Here is a 23,423-nt window from a genome sequence, read left to right on the forward strand (position 1 = left end):
ATATAGGTGACTGAGAATGAATGAGTGTAGTTCATGTCTGATGTCTGGGCGAGGGATGGAAGGCTGTAGTTTTCTGAGTAAATGTCGTTGGTAGAAGGCAACGTTGGTTAGTCTGGCAATGTGATCATCCCGGCTCAGATTTTGGTAGATGATGAAGCCAAGAGACTTGACGTGTGGCTCTAAGGAGAAGAAGATGCCACCAGGATGAAAGGAGTGGAGCTGGTTTTGTACTAGAGGGCATTTTAAGTTGAATAAGATGAATTCCATTTTGCCAGGTTTATTTTTAGAGATGGGCAATACATCCATCCATCAGTTTCTCTAAGAAGGTTTTCAGTTTTATGATACTAGAGGGGCACGACACTTGAAGGTGCAGCTGGGCATTGGCATACGTTTATGGATCTGTTGTTTCAATATTTTCTAAATGCAAAATAAAACAAGTACTAGCAAAGTCAATAGATCTGGCCAAGCCAGCAGCTTTTTTATTTCCTTTTTTGGAAGAATATGCACTAGACATGAAAAATGTAAACTTGAAAACAGAATGCTGCCAACGAAAGGTGGTATGAATATGTTTGCAAAATAAAGTATATAAAAGTGACCCATCAACAAATTTTTATTTAAAAAAAAAAACATGAAATGACAGGAGAGCCGGAAGTAGAGTTTGCCTACCAGCCCTGACATTGAAGAGGACTACTTACTATGCAGATGTGCACAATGCTGTCTGTCACAGTGAAGAGAGCCAATGGTTGAAGTCAGCTGATCCTTTGCCTCATGATGTAGGCTGTTTTGGGCAGAAGTAAAACGTGAATGACGCTTGAACAGACCAATGGGTGATGAGAGCTGACCCAGAGCCCCTCTATGTGTTTCCTTTGTGTTCTTATGATTTGTTTTGTAAAACACGAGCCTAAGGAGACAGCTAAAGATGTCTCTAGGCCACACCTAAAAATGAGTAGCCCTTTTCCTAACACAATACACATCCAAAAAAGACACGGAAGAACATCAGGACAGACGGACAGGCCAGAATCTCAAATACTTAGGGATCAATTGAACGGAGGCCGAATCAACCAATGACAGATAATATTCACATTTTGGGATAAAAACAAGTCCGATCTTATCATCTGAAGCGTCCTACAGCTTCTGTTGTGGAATTGGGAGCGCATCATTAAATGGCAAGGAGCCACAAACGTAGCTGTGTAGTCGATATAGATAGGATGTTTCGGTTGGAAATTTGTAATCTTTGAGTCTTCACCACAGCCGTGGGCCGTCTAGCTGCATGGAGACACAGGCTCTGGTCTGAGGTAGCGAGTCCCACACAAGCACCTCCCTCTTCCCTTGCCTCCACAAACCAAGCGGGGCTTCAAAAGAGCCTACAGATGCAAGGGGTCCCCAGGATAAAGGGCCATACCAGGCTCTTGCAGGAGCATCTGTGCACTCTACCACATACTGGACACATGGGTAGATTGAAGAGCGTGGACGCATTCAGGAGGCACCCCCATTGGTATGGTACCGGAATATCGCGACCGAAAGATCGTCAGCCAAAAAGGTTGTGTCCAATATCGTTTACAAGAATATCGCCCCATTGAAGGTAATGAGAGAAAATATTCACCCCATGAGGCAATATTTTTTAAAGTGATATTATGGCCATGAGTTTTATGCCAGACGACATTACTGTTATCAATATTCCGTCAAACAACCCGCACTTGGAACAGTAAGAAACTTCGAAATAGCATCCCTCCCTTCCAAGGGGAAATCTGTGAAGGAAATGGCTTTTCATAAATGAGTGATGTGCCCCGAAGCTTGCGAGCAGAGGTCCTCTGGTGTAGACTAGTGGGGCCATTTCATCGTCTCCCGACGAAAATGTGGAACTGTATGCAGCTGAAACATTGTCAAGAGACAGTATCAAGGGAAGGGCCAGGAAGAGAAGGCCTCACAAGGGGGCAGATTTATGTGGGACTTGCGCCCCTTTGCGCCCCATTTACATCGTGATGCATCTACGGAGATGCGTCACGGTGTAAAGCCCTGCGCCACGTGAAACCTGCGTCAGGTTTCACGTGGGCATTTCGACACAGGGGGGGGGCGTTTCATCGCAGGAACGCCCCTGAAAAGTGACTCAGTGAAATTTATAAGATTTCACTGAGTCACTTTCCCAACGCTGATGCGTCAAAACCAGAGGCGCAACTAGAGCCAAATTTTGGGGGGGGCTGAGCAAAAATTTCGGGGGGGGCTGAACTTTAAGCAATAGGCAGAGTGGAGCTGCAGGGGCTCTTAGAAGGGGTGAAACAACAGCAAGGCCTCATTAACATGCAAATGGTCTTTTAAAGACCTGTGAAGTGCTCGGGTGCGGCTGCTTTTTTGCCCGGGAAGGTGTCTCATCCCGGGCTGCCACACACGACGGGGGGGGGGGGGCTGAAGCCCTTTGAGTCCAATGGGTGTTACGCGCCTGGTCAAAACCCTGCGCCTGCTTGAAGCAGGCGTAAGGCTTGACACACCATGTTAGGGATGGGGTAGGTTGGAACAGTGCCAACTTTAGCACTGCGCCAACCTTACGCCGGCAGATGCGTCACGTATCTGCTTGTCCTTGCGCCACGATGCACCGCATTGTAAATGCGGCGCATCGGCAAACTTGCGTGACGCATCTTCCCTGGCGCATCCATGCTGATTTGCAGGGATGCGCCGGGGAACATAAATCTGCCCCATGGTATGAAAGTTCTGGAGGAACACTAGAGGCCTGCCTCCGCATTCTAAGCTTCTAACGCAGACAGCATCTGCTGCTCAGGTTTGACCAGAAAATGGACCATATAGAATCTTTCTGAACGGTGATCCCCTCTCTCCCCCCCCCCCCCCCCCCCGTCCTACAAAGGGGCAGGTTTGCAAGCCCCTTGCGCCACTTCTGCGTCACTTTTCCCATGTTAAAAGTGACGCAAAAGTGGCGCAAGGGGCTTGTAAATCTGCCCCTAAGTTTAGGTGGTAAAATGTGCACATGGACAGAGACGAATTGCGGAAAGTAATTCACACCTAAAATGTTACACCTTTGTTTACGTTCGCATGCCTTCACTTTTGTGTTTTTTCCGTAAATAAAATATGCCTCCCAAAAATCTGGTGTGTGTGAATTGGATGGAAAAGTTTCCAAAGCATCGCCATAGTTCGTGTCAAGGGGGTCGGGAAACGAATTTAGACATCAGAAAGAAAATCTGCCACAGAACAAAAGTTTATTAAATTAAGACAGGTTTGTGACTCGGCTCCGCGGACCCAGAGGGACCATGCACCTCACTACGATTGGATGTTTGGAAATATTCACAGACGGTAATCCCCCTTTGGAAGCGGACTGCGGGCTTTGGAACATTAGACGTAGATGTCTTTCTTACCGGGAATCCGGGCCTTACTGGGAGCAGCTTTTATGCACCTGAAAAACCTGTTTCTACAAAGAAAATAATGATGGATAAAATGCGTGCCGTCAAGCAGCCGGCCGGCTGAAAAGCTTTCTCTTGAATGAATGGGACGTGGGAGGGGTCATTCTGCTCGGCTGGGCATGTTGTGCCGTTTCCGCCCCTGCCCTTCCTGCTTCTTGCTGGTCTCTGTGGAGAACATGTTTTGGTTCCTAATCTCTCCTTTCATCTCTTTGTTTCAGCTGAGCTAGAATTGTGGGAAACAGAGGGTGTGGGCGTGAGTGTGGGGGGAGTGGGCAGCTCAGGAAGACCCAGCGTGGGGTGGCTCGGCCAGACATTATATGAGTAGAAGTCACCCTAAATCTGTGTCTGTGTCACCAAATATTATTAATTCAGTAAATTAATCTAGAGCTGAGAAGCAGTTGGATTTGAGGCTTGCAGAGCCATGGAGATTTTGATTCCATGTGTGTTTTTAGGTCGAGCCGGGGCAGGGCACGCCCTGCTCTGTGAGGCATACTGGTTTGAGGTTAGGCATAGAAGCTCCGCCCATTTCACGCCCATCTTTTCAATTGGCTCCTGCGAAATCGTTGCTTTTCATTGTGAATCGGCTTAATAGTCCCTCCTTGGTTCCGCCTTGTCTGCATTTGTACCTTCCCATGAGGACGGGACTTTTTACTTGTGTTATTACACGGTCTGCTTTATAAGTCGGTGCGCACTATTTTCTTTAATGATGTTCTCCTATTCCACCCACGACATCGCATCACGCCGCACGCTTTTAGTAATGCATTTATTTAAATTACAGCGCGGTCCGCTTTAACTATAGCGGCCGCTCTTATTTAATTATTTAATGTATGGTGCGGTCCGCTTTCACTTTAGCCTCCATGCATAATTAATTATTTATTTTACAGGGTGGGCAGCTTTCACATTAGTAGCCGCACTAGTTTATTCATTTAATTTACAGCGTGGGCCGCTTTCACTCTAGGGGTCGCGCTAAAGAACCTTTTTACATTTTTTTTTTTTTTACTTTGAGTGAAAGCGCCCCATACATGCTTTCATTTTAATGTTGACCACACCCCTTTCTTTAGACGCTGCTCACTCTAACCTGAATACGGGAGCAGCATCTAAGGAAAGGGGCGGGGCCACCATTAAAGTGGTCATGCCCTTGCTAGAGGTTGAGCTATCGGCATTAAAAAAACTTGCCTTTTATATATGTGTTGCTTTTAAAAACACATAAATGAAAGGCTTTGTAATTTACAGTGCCAATAGCTTAAACGCTCGCAAATGCGAGACCCGTTGCATTGAAAATGCTTGTTTCCCTTTGCATTCCGGAACTTTATATTGGGTTAAACAGAACTATAAGTAGCAGAGTGCCAAGATAAAACCTGGAATGGATGAGACAAATAATACACCCATGGCAGCGGAAATTTGAAAGCTTTGACACTAGATTTGTACAGTGGCAGACGTTTCTTTGCTAAAATTCGTGATTTTTTACTTTCTCTCTGACAGAAATGAGCTTTCTCCAAAGCACATTAATTGGAGCTGTCCCAAGAATGCTTGAGTCGAAATACTAAAATTATAGAGAGACGTGTTAATGTTCATTTCAGGACCTGTGATTTAGTGGCTAATCTGCTGACTCGGAAACCCATGCTCACGTTCTATTCTCGGCCTTATCGTTTTACCCCAGACATTGTGTTGTCTTGTGCAGATACCTTCCTCGTCCTGTTCCTTCTACAGAGCAGAGCTCTTAAGTTTCCCAGGTCCATATGTAAGTAGAACCCCCACCCCTAGGGTTTATCTTTCTATTCTGGGACTTTTAGTGCTGATTTTATAATGTAATAAAGAGGACTACAAATCCCAGAATGCAAAGCAAGAAGTTAGCACCTGGACTGGATGGACCACTCATGCATGCACCTAGTGAATCTTGAGAACTCTGCTCGTAGTGCAGTCACGAGTGATGGAAATGCCAGCTGTGCTGTGTGGGGTCTGGGGCTTCTATAGCTGTTGCATGCCTCCTGTACATTTGATCTGGTTATGGAATCTCTCCAGCAGGCCCAACCGATCATGTTGATGTACGTGCAGTGGTTCATGTCCCAGACGCACCTGCTGTGATAAAAATATTCACTGTCTCTGTGTAACTCTAACTTTTTCTTCAGATTGTACCAGAATTTGCCCAATATTCAGCTGTGAGCTCACACCTCTCTACTGCATTGACAACTATCAGATCAGATCCAAGCGTGCGTGCCGAAGACTCGAGGAAGCATGGAAGAACAGTAGAACCTCGGAAGCACACACCGCCTACAGGACCGCCATCACAGAATACCACCAACTCATCAGGTCCATGAAAAGGAACTTCATCCAGGACAGAATCCTATCCAACTCCTCAACTCAAAGGAACTCTTCAACATCATACAAGAATACACCAAACTCCCAGCGAAACCTCTGACGTCCCTCCCTCCCAGGACATCTGCAACTAACTCAGCTCCTTCTTCCACCACAAGATCAGGACACTCTACGACAACTTCATCGAACAGAACCAAGGCACCTACCCAACACCTGCCACCAGCCAACCATGGTCACCTGGACCCCTGTCACCACAGAAGACACCGCAAAGACCATGAGGAGCATACGCTCCGGAGCACCCACTGACCCCTGCTCGCCGCACATCTTCCAGCTGCCTCCACCATCGCACCAGAACTACGACGGACAATCAACTGCACCCTCGAAACAGGCACATTCCCCGACGACTGGAGACGTGCAGAAGTCAAACCCCTCCTCAAAAAACCCTCCGCAGACCCGACGGACCTCAAGAACTACAGATACATCTCTCTCCTCCCCTTCGCCGCCAAAGTCACCAAGAAGATCTTCAACATCCAACTCACAAACTTAATTTAATCCAACATGATCCTCGACACATCTCAATCCAGCTTCCGCAGCAACCACAGCACCGAGCCCGCCCTCCTAGTCGCCACGGACGACATCTGCACACTCCTCGACCAAAGCCACATTCTACTAGACCTCTGAGCAGCCTTCGACACCATCTCTCACCGCACACTAGCCGCTAGACTCCATGACAACGGCGTACAGAGAACTTCCCTAGACTGGACTCGCTCCTTCCTCGCCCACCGAATGCAAAGAATAAGACTCCCGCCTTCCTTCTCCGAACCCACAGAGATCAGATGCTGTGTACCCCAAGGATCCTCCCTCAGCCCCACTCTCTTCAACATCTACATGGCTCTTCTCGCAGTCATTATCAAAAAGCACAAACTCAGCATAATAGCCTATGCCGACGACACCCAGCTCATTCTCTCCCTCACCAAGGAACCCGACATCACCAGGCAGTTTCCAGGAAGGAATGAAGGACGTTGCATCCTGAATGAGCAGCAGCTGCCTGAAGCTCAACTCAGAGAAAACGGAAGTCCTCATCCTCTGATCCACCCCCTCTGCTTGGGACGGCACCTGGTGGCCCCCCACCCTCTGTAACCCCCCCACACCCACAGACCACGCCCGCAACCTCAGCATCATACTCGACTCCTCCCTCACCATGAACCGACAGATCAACACCGTATGCTCCACGTACTTCAACACCCTCCGCATACTCCGCAAGACCTTCAAATGGATCCCCCCCGAATTCAGGAAAACGGTCACCCACGCACTCATCACCAGCGGACTACAGGAATGCCCTCTATGCCGGAATCAACAAATCTCTACTCCACAAACTCCAGACAGTCCAGAACGCCGCAGCCAGACTTGTCCTCAGCATCCCACGACAAGACCACATCACCCAGCACCTACGAGACCTCCACTGGCTCCCCGTCAAAAAAAGAGCGACCTTCAAGCTACTCACTCACACCTACAAAGCCCGCCACAACACCAGACCCCAATACCTCAACGAAAGAATCTCCTTCTACGCCCCCAAGAGAAACCTCGGCTCCGCTGACCCAGCCTCCCCCTCATCCACAGAGCCAGAACTGAAGGCAGATCCTTCTCTTACATCGTGGCCAAGACCTGGAACGAACTCCCCCCAGCATCAGACGCAGCCCGACACTGCAAGCATTCAGGAAGCCTCAAGACCGGGCTCTTCGGATGAACGGAGCTGCCTGAAACCCCCCTCTCCCCCCAGCGCCTTGAGACCCTCACGGGTGAGTAGTGCGCTCTACAAATCCCTAATTGATTGATTGATTGAATGCAAGGGTGCAAAAACCAACTTTAAAAGAGGGCCATACACTGAATGACATCACAATAGATCTCACATCCCACTTTGACATCATCAAACTAAAACTATTCTGGAATTGCCTATTATTGGAGATGGCTGGAGGTGCAGGGCTGAATAAGAGTCCTGTTTTGAATCCTATAGTGCAGCAGCCCCTTCCCACACTCCCAGCTGTGGGAAGGGACCAGAAACGAGGAGCTGGTCCGGGCCAGGATTGTCTCTTTGTAATCTTGCATTTGTAGATCGGATTTTTAAATCATGAAGTCACAGGACAGGCACAAGGACGTGAAGGAAGACGGGATGGATCTCTGGCGCATGGCCCTGGATGGACCTCCACCCCACACCAAAGCCCCAGAGCTGAAGACCCCTCGTCTTTCTATAAAATTCAGTGATGCAGTCGCCAGCTTCACTAGCGCCACGCTCGTGACGGTGCCACTCTAACCGCCCGGCAACCCTGTGACTAGCTGAATGAGCGTCATATTCACAAACGTCATCACGTTCTACGCTGGTCTCTCTTCTCAGGGGAAACTTGGGTGAAGTGTTTTTCATTCGATATCTGTTGACTGGGCCTTGGCTTGAAGACGCAAGGCCATATTTATCAAGTAGTTGTGTCGCACTTGCAGCACGCAACGGGGTGTAAGCGCGACACAACTACTTAGTGAAATTTGTCAAGCCACGCAAGGCCACCTTGCTTGGCCCTCAATGGCTTGTTAAATCTGGTGCAATGCAGCGTAAACCGATGTGTTGCACTACTTTTCCCCCGAGAGACGTTCCATGGATGGTGCATGGGTGTTCCCACGCAACACCCATGGATTTTGAAGCATTCCCAGATTTAACATAAGTGATAGACCTGGGAATGCACCATAACTGCTACGTCTCCCCAGGTGAGGCGTTACAAGGAGAAATATGTTTATTTCTCCTCATTTTTTCCTCTTTAGGTCTCGCCTTGCTATCGCGTAAGCGATTGCAAAGCGAGACTATAGCATACGGGTTTCAAAAGTGCTCCCAAAAAGCGGATTGCATGGCTAGCACGCGCACAATCACGCGCATCGTGCCGCCATGCAATCCGCCTTTTGGGAGCACTTCAAAGGGTCCGCTCCCCCGCCCCCAAGCACGCTCGCGCGCGCGCCACGCTCCGCCGGGCTTGTTTTTCTTTTTTTTTTTAAACTTCAAGCGCGAGGCGCGCGTGCGGCCAATGCTTGTTTGTAATAGCAGCAGATAGCTAATTCATAAGGCGGACCCTGAGAGGCAACGCTCACTGGTCAGAGGTTTCAAGGCGAGCATCACAGATTCCTTCTTACGCACTTAGCTGGCTAGGACGGTGTCGGGGAAGCTCCAATAAAGCTCATGTGAAATGCATGCCTCTAATTCTTAGAAGCTGTAGTGCCCTCTGTTGGACAATCAGCCGCGAAAAATATACTCATATTACATGCACGTGTATTGTTCGTCACTTTATTTTTCAAAATGCATCCACACTTTTCTCTCTGGTGAAAAGACCCGTTTATTTCGAGAGAGAAATTGTCTGAAGCAAAAACGTGCCAAACGTCTTGGGTAAGTATTTGCTTTTAGCACTGATTTCTTCAACAAAACCCATCATTATTTACAACTGCACGAGCACAGTCGTAAACAATTACATATTAATAAATGTGTACAGTTTGGACAGTAACAACAGAATCGATGCAACTCATCTAAATAAATGTTGATTCTTTTAAGCTGCATCTGACAAAGAAAATCCGCGTTTTTAAAATACATTTTCGGCCAACAATACTTCCGGTTACAACCTCCGAGTCTGTGTTGGTGATTGACACTCCAATTGTGTCGATATCGTAGAGTTGTTGTCGGATGGTAACATTTCTCGACCTCTACTGTTTGGCAGTTATGTACTTCCCCCATCCTCTGCATTTCTATAAACTGGCAAATGAAGGACATAAATGGAACAAAATAGTGTAAATCTAAGACCAACGATCATGATGGATTATTTTTCAGAGCCATGCTTATAATTTTAAATTACGGTAACACTGTGCTGAAGTTTGTCTCTAAAAGCACCATTTTTTTGCAAGCTGTGTCAGTTGGCTTAAACATCCGAACTTGGCACATGAGAGAATGGTACAGCGTTGTTTTGATCAACTTTGGAGATGGCCTAGTAGATCAGACACAGCAGTGGTTTGTTAACGCACTTTTAAAATATATGATTTTATACCAAGGTATTTAGACTGCATAGGTTTCTGTGCTGCGTTGCCCCTGCTATCAGTGAGTCACTCTCACGTGCAGGCCAGGACGGCGATGGAGCCCAAAAGGAGTCTGTCATTTTAGACTGGATGTGGCCAACAAAATTTCATCTCACCAGCTAGAAGATAGTTTTCCCAAGACTGGTTTTAAGAAAGACCTTTTTTTATTTTAATAGAGTATATATATATTATATATATATATATTCATATATTCCCCATTTATAGGTAGGGCCACTCTATGCAATTTTGAGGCCATGTTGTTTTTCCTGCATAATTATGGGTTTCCCAAAGAATACGTCATCTGCCGCATGATTTCAAGATTTTAACATAATATGTTTCTAGCTCAAATGTTACTAAAAATGCAGCAACTTGTTGCTACCCAGTGGAAGGCCGTCTCCCGAAGGTTAATTGGTCATCTTTCAGAAGCTTATTGGTGTAATTGAGTATTAAAGTGGTGCTAATAAGGGGAAACCTTTACTAAGACAGACAATAGGTCTCACCTGTGGGACCTTATAAGTGTTTAGCCATGCAACAGTTGATGTTGTTGCACCAATTATATTGTGCTGCATAACTAAATACTTATAAGGTCCCAAAAGCGAGACCTATTGGCTATGCCAATGCTTGTTCTATGTGTGCTGCAGCACACCTAGCAAGAGGAAAATGTCTCAGTGGATTGTGTGCAGGAAGGTGCCCCTTCTTTACACAAAAACAATTCTGCTTGCAAAGCAGGCACCCTGGCACCATGATGCAAGAGAGCCTGTGTAGGCGCTCGGCAGCACAAGTGTGGCTCTATGATTAGAGCGGCAGACCCTGATGCAGAGGTCTAGCCCGGGACCAGGGTTCAATTCCCCGCCTCGGCGGGTCTTGGGCTCAAAAATTCCACGGACCTGATAATTCTCGCCTCGGTGCCATTCTAATCATGGAGTCCCACTCTGCAACTCTGGGCAATAGCTTGCTTAATCTCCACAATGGCCCCCACAACGCTAAGGATGCCTGGCCTTCACCTTGGGGGTGCCCAGGAGTGGACGCCTCACAGGGAAAGGCCAGGATGGGTTCCACAGCGGTATTCGTACAAGCGCCGAGAGGCCTCCGGGTAGTCGTGCGCTACACAAGTATCCATACATTTACATTTACATTGTGCGTCAACACTGGGAAAAGACTGGAATGAGCCGTTTAATGTTGAATACAGTGCATTCCTGCCCTTCCCCTGTCACGCAGCGCCGCAAGGTGGCTTAGTGCGCTGCATGACTATTTGATAAATATGCCGGGGAGTTAGATCCAGTTGTTAACGCAGTGGAGAAAAAAATGAGCGGTAACCGAGTTAACAAAGATTTTTTGTTCATTTGGGGAATCTTTACAGCACGTGTGGAAAACGTATGGCTGTGGGATGGAAATACCACACTCCGCACAGTTATGGTCACAGATGCTTCTGACAGCTAAATGCTGCTGCAGTAGCGGCTGCTACTGAACTAGGTGGTGAGGCAGGGGGAGCAGAGGGGGAAATAAAAAATGCAATAAAATGACTTACCTGTGTGCCGGCGGGCGCCTCCTCTTCTCTGTCGTCTTCTCTGTGCCGCAACAGGAAGCACACAGCCTGCCAGAATCCCCTGGCCAATCACAACGCTGCAATACAGAATTGTAATTAGTCTGAGCACCATGGTTCAATGCCCCGACAAGGACGGGGAGGCTGTGCATGTTCCTCACCAGGCTGTGTAATGCAGCCTGGTGGAGAACATGCAAAATGCACATGAATGTCTAGCTGGCTCAAGAGGGCCGGCCAAACCATCCTGCGCACTTTAGAGTGTGCTTTACACTCCTCCCCCTTGCCCCTGCTCTGGCCAGCCCAGCCCACCACTCCTCACCTAAGCAGGATGGAAAACTGAAATGATAGTAACTTTAGTTATTGTCATTTGAGTTTTCCTTTTTAAACTGCTCGCAGAGCAGTGGGGCGATGCTCCTTCGCCTTAGTGGAAGAGCCGCTGCTGCGTAAGGAGGCAGAAAGGACAGGGGGTAACCGATCCCCAAAATCAAGGAGGAATCCTCTAGATGCTGAAGGAACGGTTGCCGGTAACGCTGTCATTGACACAGCCGGGGAACAACCTTTACAACGCAACTTTTACAACGCACTACCTTTACAACGCATTTTTTACAACGCATAATCCATTACAACGCATGACATTACAACCCATGACACTACAACGCATTTTTAAAAACTACCTTTACAACGCATTCCATTACAACGCATACTACCATTACAACGCATACCATTACAACGCATAATATTACACTACACTATCCAACACTTACCCTACTGATGCACCCCCTGGAGTTAGAATAGTAATTTTTACCCCTATACTATTCAACACTTACCCTACTGTTGCACCCCCTGGAGTTAGAATAGTAATTTTTACCCCTATTCTATCCAACACTTACCCTACTGTTGCACCCCCTGGAGTTAGAATAGTAATTTTTACCCCTATACTATCCAAAACTTACCCTACTGTTGCACCCCCTGGAGTTAGAATAGTAATTTTTACCCCTATACTATCCAACACTTTCCCTACTGTTGCACCCACTGGAGTTAGAATAGTAATTTTTACCCCTATACTATCCAACACTTTCCCTACTGTTGCACCCACTGGAGTTAGAATAGTAATTTTTACCCCTATACTATCCAACACTTACCCTACTGTTGCACCCCCTGGAGTTAGAATAGTAATTTTTAACCCTATACTATCCAACACTTACCCCACTGTTGCACCCCCTGGAGTTAGAATAGTAATTTTTACCCCTATACTATCTAATACTTACCTTAAATGTAATTTAATATTATGCGTTGTAATGGTATGCGTTGTAAAGGTAGTATGCGTTGTAATGGAAATGCGTTGTAAAGGTATTTTTTAAAAATGCGTTGTAGTGTCATGCGTTGTAATGTCATGCGTTGTAATGGATTATGCGTTGTAAAAAATGCGTTGTAAGTGCATGCGTTGTAAAAGTGTGCGTTGTAACGTCATACATCCACACAGCCATTACAGCTATATTTGCAGCCAGGTTTGTGATTGGTCCATAAACGAGTTGTTTTCAATCATAGGTTTTTGTATGAATTGTTTTATTCTGACCGCTTTTTTATTTCTGATTTTTGTGGACTCATGCTAATTTAAGCTCTTTCTGGTGTTCATGACGTCACACTATGTTATTTGTCCCTAATGATATCCAAAGCCCAGGGTTTTGGTGCCCATGAGGTCTGGTTTGTGCTTTATAAAAACTCAAAACTAAATGAATACATTCTCTTCTCCTCTCTTATCTCATCTCTTCTCCCCCCTCCCTTGTCTTCTGGATTCCCCCTCTCTCCTCCCCTTCTTTCCACTTTCCTTCCTGCCTCCCTTCTCCCTGGGTACCAGTCTCTAGGTAAGATCGACTCCATTGAAGGGAGGGAGATGGAGATGATGGTCCGGCTGTCCAACCTGTCGCAGGAGGTGGCATCCTTGCGCAACAAGATGGAAGCCAACAGGCGGAACGCCACTGAGGCTTTAAACAAGGCAACCAAAGCTCTGTCTGCAGCAGGGAAGCTGGACAAGGTGAGAGGCTGAGCTCATTCACTCATGCTGCAGCGATACCTGTGTCTTGCCAAAGTAGGTAATTATGTTCCAGGTGTGCACAAGTATGTCTCAGAAGCTGAGATGGACTTACACTGGTCCTCACAAGACACCAGTAAACAAACTTCCAGCCCCGCCTCCCGAACCATTGGCTACTCCCGCCGTGAACCGGCCAATGGGCTCCATCTGTCCTACGCCATGAGTTTGAGTTTAAAATATTTCTTAAGCGCACGTACACCGAGCGGTTTCATGGCGCTGTAATGTACTACAAATTTCCTGAGGGACAGAAAGACGGAGTCAGCTAGAGGGCATTAGGAAGGGAAGGCTTGAGTAAAAAGTAAGGTTTTAAGTGCCTTGCGAAAGAGTGAGTACTGGGTGCAGGATCTCAAATGGGCCGGGAGGGAGTTCCAAAATGCGGGAGCAAGTGTGGAGAATTTAGAGCCTCCCCATTTTTTTCTTCTAAAGCGGGGAACCACGAGCAAATGTTGGGTGGATGAGCGAAGCTCCCTGAGGGGAACATAGGAATGAATTTCGGAAGTGATATAGGCGGGGGCTGAGCCGGACCGGGCATTAAAGATGATACAGCCCAGCTTAAACTGGGCTCGTTCCTGAATGGGGAGCCAGTGTAGAGACTTAAGGAGGGACGTAACATGGTGTGATTTGGGTAAGTTGAAAACCAGGCGGGCCGCCTGGTTCTGGACCAGCTGAAGTCGTCTCACAATGTATGCGGGCATGCCCCAATAAAGGGCATTGCCGTAGTCCAGGCGGGAGATAACCATCGCCAGGACTATGAGTTTGAGTGCGGAGGGGGAAAAAAACCGAGAGACTTTGCGGATGGTACGTAGGGAAAGAAAAGATGAGGAGACGACCGAACTGACTTGGCAATGAAGAGAGAGTTGGTCATTAAGGTTGAATCCAAGAGTTTTAACAGAGGAAGATGGGATGGGGGGGAACCTAAAGAGGGGGGCCAGAACAGAGAAGACCAGGGACTGGAGCAGCCACCTGTCAGCACCAACTCCGTTTTGTCGGGGTTTAGCTTCAGGTGGTTGTGATTCATCCAGTCTTGGATGAAAGTCATGACTGAGTGGAAATTGGATATTGACTCAGGGGAAGAAGATAGAGAGAAAATAAGCTGGAGGTCATCCGCATAATTAAAGACGGAGACCTCCAATTGTTGAAGGGCAAAAATAAGAGGGGCGATATACAAATTAAATAACAAAGGGGAAAGGGAGGATCCCTGGGGAACCCCGCATTGAACTGCACAGAGATCCGCAGAATAATCACCCAAATGCACAGTTTGGGAGCGGTCATGCAGGAAGGAGGACAGCCAGACCAGGGCGAGCCCTCGATTCCCGCCGCTCTGACACGGGAAAGTAAGATGGCATGATCAACCGTGTCAAAAGCGGCGGAGAGATCGCGGAGGACCAAGGCCTGAGGATGGTTTCTGTCCATGCCCTCTCTAAGTTTGTCAAGGACCGACAAGACTACGGATTCCGTGGAGTGAGCGGGGCGGAACCCGGCCTGCCTGGGGGCCAATACATTATTCATCTCCACAAAGGTTCTCAGAGTTCTGGTTACATGGCGTTCCAGTACCTTCGCCAAAAAGGGTAAGAGTGAAATGGGGCGGTAGTTGATAGGCACCGAGGGGTCAGCCCCAGGTTTTTTTAGGATGGGCAGGATAACGGCCGATTTAAGAGGAGAAATGACAATGCCCTGTGAAAGGGAGCTATTAAGAAAGGTAAGAGGCGGCAGAGCACAGGTAGAGTAGATTTGTTTAAGGATGTATGCTGGGCAAAGATCTAGAGGGGAGCCGGATTTAACCAGAGGCAGAAGAGATAGGAAGGAATCTTCTGTAAGAAGAAGGATGGATTCAAGGCGGGCTACAGCTGGGGTACACTGAGGGCTAACAAAGGACGGGGAGGGAAGGGGGATGTTAGCTTTAATAGCAGCTATTTTGTCAAGAAAGAAAGAATTGAGGGAATCACAAAGATGCTGTGAGGGAGAGGGTTTGAGTGTGGCACTGTCGGAGTATGCTAGATCGTGCACAATGGTAAAAATTTCTCTAGGCCGATTTTCGGCGGTGTGAATTTTGGACGAGAAATAAGCCTTCTTAGTTATCAAGATAGAGTTTTTGTAAAGGGCCAAAAGGGTGATATAATGATTTCTAAGAGTCGGGCAGTAATCTCGCCGCCAAGAGCGCTCAGCCCGGCGGACGTCGAGTTTTTGAGCCTTCAGTTCCTTATTGAACCAGCGATTCGCGTCTTTGGAACACCTGGATGAAATCCGCCTTAGAGGGGCGACAGAGTTGCAGCCTGCTCGAAGCCACGCGTTGATGGAGTCCGCGTGGCCGAGGGATGAAAGTCCAGAGAGGACCGGGCTGGAAGCGCAAAGTGTGGCAGATAAGAGAGCCACATCCACACGGTTCCATGAACGTGCCCAGATGTTTTTGGCAAGAGCGGGCTTAAGAACTGGGCTGAGGGATAAGGAAAAGGAAATGAGGGAATGATCGGACCAAGTGCAGGGAGAAATAGACAGTGAGGTTACCGGGCAGTTGAGGGACCAGATCTGGTCAAGGATATGACCCTGGCTATGGGTTGGGGCGTGGACAGCAGAAGTGAAGTTGAAAGAGCGGAGAGACTCCGAGAACTCTTTAGATGTTGAACATTCGGCCGGGTCAGAGGGCCAAAAATTAAAGTCACCTAGTACCACAATGGAGGAATTGTTTACTACTAGGGTGGCCACCAGATCTTGGAAGCTTGGAAGAAAGAGTAGAGGGGAAGAAGGGGGACGGTAAATAAGAACACAAGTAAATGGGGAATTGAATGAAAGTGAGCGGACCACTAGGCAGTCCGATGATCCAATGGAGGGACAAACTAGGGTTTGAAAAGTGATTTCTCTGCGGGCAATCAGGGCGACGCCGCCTCCCGACTTACCGGGAGGACGGTCGGCACGAAGAGCGTAATAGGATGCAGGAAGCATAGCCAATAGGGAAGGGAGGGAGCTGTCGCAAAACCAGGTCTCTGTGAGAAATAGAAGGTCGAGTGTGAATCGAGTAGGGTAAAGAGTTCATGGTGATGCTTGACAGCTGATCTGGTGTTAAGATAAAAAGCCGAGAGAACGACGGGGGGTGAACCGGCTAGTGGAGCAACGTCGGAGCAAGTGACGGGGGATGGGATCGGGATAGGGGGAAGCGGAAGGGGGAGACAGGCCTAGCCTGTTAATTCGTGCTGTAACGATGTCATCCAGAGGCCATGGGCCTTGGAGACTGGTCAGCTGCACGGAGGAGTATTGTGTAGAGTGGGCAGAGTAGCTGGCCCGTGGCCCCGGTCGGACGCGGACGGGCGCAGACGGGCTTACCTTACGTCGCGCCCGCTGCGCTCGTCCGCTGCGCGTCCGAGGGAGACATATGATTTATGGAAGGAAGAAGGGTGGTGGTGGGCGTGGCCTCCGAAAAGGGGGCATGGCCTGCGGCCTGGGCGAAGTGTCCGTGAAAGAGTATCTAGCTCTGATGTCGAACAGCGCTAATTCCGCTGTCAAATCCGAAAAGGCAGCAGAGGGTAAGTGGTTTTAAAAACACAGAAATAATAGTGACAATCCAAATTTAAAAACAAGAAAACTCCCGGCTTCCGCCTCAGGAGTGTAATACAAGCCATATCTGAACTCTTCCTTTTCCTGACCCTGAGACCTCCTCACATTCTCCACCTGAAGTGGTATTCTACTTGACATTGCACTAACCAATAATCGCCCATAACTACCAGTCAACAAAGTACCTCCCCCAGCACAATACTCAACCAACAAAAGTACTTCTTGTAGAACTCTGAGCCAGCATGCACCGAGGAAGAAACACCTCTCCGACCTGAACTATTCCATTTCACAGGGACCCCCCATCTCTGCACCCATAGGGATCCCCTCACCTAGCACGCTACCACCAAAAACTCATCTTCCTCATCAATACCTGCCAGAAATGTCTTCCCAACGTTCAGCCCCCAATTAATCCTTACCCCTGACTTAGTAAACTGTTTCATTCTTGTCAACAAATTCCCCAATCCTCTCCAGCTCGTTTGGTCTCTCCTATCAATGTTTGTTACCAGGACACCCCCTCAGCCCATGGTTCTATTGTAGCCTCACCATGTAATACTGCATTGTTTTTGGTAAGCTTTGTGTAGCACACTAAAATCTTAACTGCACCGGATGTCTGCATTATAGAAAACTCAGAAATAAGAAATTAATCTTCCTGAGAATCTGTACTGATGCAATAAAAATGATCTATTTGGAAGTGGGAATGTAAGTCATCGAATCAATTTAAATGTATTTACCTGGTACACGGGATCGCCTGGACCAACAACACAAGCCCAATTCTGTTATCCAGATAAGAGCAACAGTTAACATTGCCCAGCCCAACCAGTTCTCATTTTGCCAGCCTCAGAGGGATGGAAGGCTGAGTCTGCCCCGTCAACATTTCAATCACTAATCTGCAGGTCACACAAAACTCACTGCGGCCAGCAGATCAAGAAACTGAGCGTTTGTAGGGCTCAGACGACATATGTCTATTCATCATGTTCCAAAGAGGTTTTTTTCTTTTTCTTTAACAGCAAGTTGCCGCCTCCCATGGGCACTGTTTTAGCTTTCAGCTGTTCAGCTGTTAAATATATTGATATGCAAAGGTAATAATACACGGTAACAACAACCTGCACCTTCAGAAAATAACACGTCTCCAAATCTATGTTGCTTACTACTTTATATGAAGGTGCTCCCATGTGGCAACTCCTAGAGCAGGAGTCTCCAACCCGTCGATCTGCACGCTACCACTAGCTCCCAGACACCTTCGGAGTAGCTCACAGCCTTGAGTTCATTTTTAAATATGCACAAGGTGATATTTTCCTTTTAAGGTTAAAGGAAGGCTGTGTTTATTTTACATTATTCTCATCAGGCTGCAGATAGCTGGACCTGATAATGAGCAGTTCAGCAGTTGGATTTATGACCCAGGTGGAGGCTGGGGCACAGAGTTGAAGCACTGAGGTATTTAACTCTTAAATAAAAGCCCTTTTCAACTCAATATTGGAGCTGTTAACAAACTGATGTTTCTGAATGCTTTTAAATGGAAGAAAATTAAAATGGAAAGTTACCTTAATGATTAGGTTAACACTTCATTTCAAAGTTCTCCCATTTCCAAGTGTCACATTTACAGACAGCAGGGCCCTTACTCCCAGTGGCCAGTGGACACGGTGCCATAAGTATAACAGAAAAATACAGCCATGTGTTTTTTTTAAAATGAGAGAAATTAAAAGTGCAGAATTATTTTTCCATTTTATTACATTTTTTGCAGATTATTTTTCTGCACTTTAAATTTCTCCTATTGAATAAAAGATTGTATGTTTATGTTATACATGTAACAGTGCCACACATGGAGAAAGGTATGTCCTGTGCTGCAAGTACATACCACACAGGCTCTCAGTCACCCTTACAAATATATTCCATTCTTACGCACACATGTTCATACATCCCAAAGACCGCGCTCTCACTGACACACAAGGCAGCCCTTTCATAGGGCCCCTCAGTCATAGTATTTTGGTCAAAACATAGTGCCTGGCTCTATGGACATTAGGCTTAAAGTCAATGAAGCTGAGCGTGGGGTGTCTGGTAACAATGCACGAGTTGTTTGGCCTTCTGTAGCTCACCATGATTTTCACTGATCAGAAGTAGCTCTCACTACAGAAAATGTTGGAGACCCCTGTCCTAGAACTTAAAGGCAGATATACTGGGGGCTCGGTTCTGCTGCTCCTTCCATGCTCAACACTTTAATTTACTCCGAAAAGAATAGGATAGAGTTTCTGCATGCTCCCTCGGAGATCATGGGATGTGTAACCACAGCTCAAAGGTGACACAGATGTGTTGCCTCGCTGGGAGCAATACATCAATGACTACTTCAGGTCAAGTATATAAAAAAAGAAAGAAAAACTACACGTTAATATCATGTAATGGCAAAGTGACTGCAAAATCAATGTAATGAAGAAAAATAGAATTTAAAAGAAAATCAAGACAGGAGATTCTAAAAAGCTGCTACTTCACAATCAGATACGCAATTTAAATCTTATATTCAGGAAAGGCTGACATGTTTCGGTTAGAACAACTTTCAAGCTTTCTAAATGCAAAACCTAGGGCCTCATGTAGGTACCTTAATACCGGTCGGTAATGGCCGAAAATCGGTAAATATCCCGTTACCGACCGGTATCGAGGCACTTGAGATGTAGGTGGCTGATTTCTGGATTCGGTATTTACCGAATCGGATTTTTAAGAAATCGGTAAAATACCGATTCGGTAAATACCGAATCCAGAAATGCAATGTAGGGGGCACTCAAGTGAGTGCATTATTGGTGTCTGGATTCGTTATTTACCACCAACTACAAGTTGATGGTAAATGACGAATACCTTACAAAAAGCATGTTTGTGCTATTTGTAAAGTGCCATGTGGCAGACTGCGCCACATGTGCACACATGCACGAATCAGGGGTGCAACAGGGTGTCAATGTGACACCCTGCCACCCATGATAATGCCTCCCCTATTACCGATTCGGTATTTACCGAATCGGTAATAGTTACTGGCTTCCCATTCATTCCTATGGGCCTCCAGGCCCATAGGAATGAATGGGAAGGGATGCATTATTACCGATTCGGTAAATACCGATTCATAAATACCGATATTTACCGAATCGGTAATAATTACCGATTATTTACCTACATACTATTTACCGATTCATAAATACCGAATCGGTAAAATTCGGTATTTATGAATCGGTAAATAGTATGTTACCTACATATGGCCCGTAATGTTTTTTCTTCCCAATTCCAATTCATTTCTGGAGAACTCAAATAAACGAAAGTGCAAAACATTAATTGATCACTAAACAAAACATATCGCTGGTGAGTATAGAATAAGCATTCATCATGGAGGTCTTTCTGGGGGATAGTGTTTGAGAAAATATTAAGCCAAACATCAGTTTGTAGTGACAACTTGGTATTTAGGTGCTTATCATATTTTCATATGATTTTTCCATCTAGACATTTATTGCCTACTTCGATTTAATGTAAAATGAAAGATGCTGAATAAAAACAAACATATATAGAAGTTAATCTGAAGTTTCGAGAATTGTTCAGATTTTTAAAATGGCGTAATATTAAACAGTATGAAGCGAGGTTATATACAGCTTGTTTGTTCATACAAATACACGGTCTCACTGATGTTCTTTGAATGATGTAGGTCCGGTATTATAGTGCCAGTTTTTAAAACAAGCATTGGCATAGCCAAGAGGTCTCGCTTTTGGGACCTTATAAGTGTTTAGCCATGCAACAGTTAATGTCGTTGCACCAAGGATATTGTGCTGCATTACTAAATACTTATAAGGTCCCAAAGGCAAGACCTATTGGCTATGCCAATGCTTGCTGTCCATGCAGACGTGTGCATTAAAGTCCTCGGCAGAATCGATTCCAAAAGGTATATAAGACTGAAAGCAAATACATAATAAAATCCAGGACTGGCTGAAGGTGTCAAGGGTGACGGTGGGCAGCCTGGCAGCTCTGGCGGTCTAGCACTGACCCCACTGAGCTCTGCCGCTTCACCAAATGTCCCACCAATAAGGTGTTCTCAATACATAGCGCTCAAGGTCGAATATGATTCACGAACCCTCGAGCTCTAGAACCCTACTGTGGACAGCTCGGTTAATACTTGTCAGTAATAGCTGTTCAGAAGGACTCTTTTTCTAATAGTGGGTTCCCCCCAGCTCTGCGTGTGCGCCTTAATCTCAACCTGAAACTCACCTGCTGTGGGAATCCCGCACATCTCTGCGAGCGGCGGTGCTGCTCAGTCCTGAGTACTGCTGTTCTAGTATTGCGTGCACCGTCACTCCATGGTGCACTTCAAAGCGGAAGCAGAGGCCGCCCTGCAGCAACCACTGTGAGTGCAGCAGCCGGCTGCACACAGCGCTGTCAATGTACCTCAGCCCGGACCACTGGCACCCCTGGTGCACTAGAGATGGGATCTATTCACGGGTCTGCCAGTGCACTGCAGCCCTGAATGTCATGGTATTCCGCTGCTTCCACTGCACACAGGCCTGCTGCTTCTCATCTTCTCTGACTTGCAGCATCCCCATCCCCACCCAATACTAGGCCTCATACTGCGCTCTACCAGTGCACCTCAAGCATGCCCTGCAGCGAGTCCCACTAGCCCAAAATGCTTCGATATCAGCCTGTTAATGCCCATTTTATAATGCTCTGACGCCCCACAAGGTTACTAACGGACATGTTGTCCTGCCTACGGAACGAACCATCTTACGTTCTCCAGCAAAGTTTTTACAGGGGCAGTCTAAAGCCCGATAGACCAGGGGAGGGTGCCTTGCCTTTCCTATGCGAAGTGACATCGTTGGGGTTGACTTCACAACAGGAAAGTTTACGTGAGGTAAACAGTAGTTAGAGTTCTTCGGTTGCTGCACCTCAAAGGTTCAGGTGCCAGCAAGATCAACTCATCCTTCAAGGTCAATGACATGAATACAAGATCAGATTGGGTAATAATTGGTAAGCGACGCCCCCTGTTGGCATGCAGGAGCTACAAGGCAAGCGCTCTACCCCAACCGTGCTGGAACAATCTCAGATACACTGTGGATGCAACATATGGGTTTAAATGTGCCCCAAAGGGACACTTTTAAAAGTGTAGGTGATAAAATACCATGTTTACACAAAGTAACAACCCTGATAGTTTGCCGCACAAAAGGGGGTATAGTCCTTAGAGGACACCCCCAACTACAGGGACCAGCATCCCCTGACCCCTGTGCATTTTCTGGAGAGACACTGCCCGTGTCCACCCAAACGCCACACGTAATATGTTCTTTGTGCAAAATACCAGATTACAATGGTCTGCAGAAAGAAAACCTAGCTCTGGAGCTGGTGACGTTAGTGTTATCAATTTTAATACCAACTTCTTTATGTTTTATACAATTTGCTTAGTAACGTGGCCACACAGCTAGAGCCTAAGCAAGAATCGCAGTTAACCTACCAAGCTAGTTTAAAGACCTTAACCATCGCATAATACAGTCTGCTGATGCGCAGAGCTAGGCTTGGATGTCTCCTGGAGAAATAAAGCATGGGACGCAGTCATGTATATGCCGCCAGCTTTTATTGTGGCCTTTCATTAGACAAACTATTGCAATATGAGGGCTGTAGTATTAGGAACATATCGAATGAACCAAGGTCCATTCCAAGTATCAGAATATAAAGGTAGGTGCCAAGAAGCCCTGCGCTAAAACAATTGTACTCTTGTGACATTAAACTATATTGTCACATTGTTGAAAGCCCGCCGCCATGCGCGTGCGTGCACATTTTGTACATCCATACGGGGCAAGCTGCATACGCAAAGCGGCATTTTAGTTGCTATGACAACGACAGCTTCGCAAGATGGTGTTGGACTGTCCACAGTCCGTATGGACACGCACATGCTGTTTGCTATGGACAAATGGCAAGAGCAGCCATTTTTGTCCATGCAGACGCGTGCATGAAAGCCTTCGGCAGAATCGATTCCAAAAGGTACTCGCAATAGCGAGGGCTGCGCATGCGCTGCTTTCGCCAGGCGAGACCTAAAAAGGGGACAGAGGTTCCAGCATGCTATTGTGCTATTTCCCTTTTAGACTCCTTTGTTAAGATTGTGGGCTCATTATACTTGGAAGAGTGGAACTCTAGATTGGTAAGAATACCTGTTGGAGGTCCAGTTTAAATTCCATCCTGGCTTGGGGACTATTGAACAATGCATCGATCTCCATCTCGTAATTAGCAAGTACAAGCTGCTTTAGCGATGCCACATTCACCCCTCATTCATGGATCTGTCTAACGTATTTGATAGCATCAACAGATCAGTGGCGTAACGAAAATTGAGGGGGCCCCTCCATGCACGTTGCACGGGGGCACCCTCAATTTTCCCTCTGGACTCTATCAGGAGCTCTCCAGCCGAAGTGCTGTGCTG

The 23,423-nt window shown here is 46.8% G+C and overlaps 1 protein-coding gene across 2 annotated transcripts in view; it reads left to right on the forward strand.

Annotated features, from left to right (window-relative positions):
* Nucleotides 1-23,423, forward strand: part of LOC146797319 (laminin subunit beta-1-like) — a 398,209-nt gene that overhangs the window by 362,286 nt on the left and 12,500 nt on the right. For both annotated transcript variants that reach the window (XM_085624319.1, XM_085624320.1), the window contains exon 33: nucleotides 13,223-13,399. In XM_085624319.1, the coding sequence (XP_085480445.1) occupies nucleotides 13,223-13,399 (177 nt within the window). The remainder of the gene's footprint in view (nucleotides 1-13,222; nucleotides 13,400-23,423) is intronic.

Source organism: Triturus cristatus, chromosome 9, assembly GCF_964204655.1.
Source record: "Triturus cristatus chromosome 9, aTriCri1.1, whole genome shotgun sequence".
Lineage (NCBI taxonomy): Eukaryota > Metazoa > Chordata > Amphibia > Caudata > Salamandridae > Triturus > Triturus cristatus.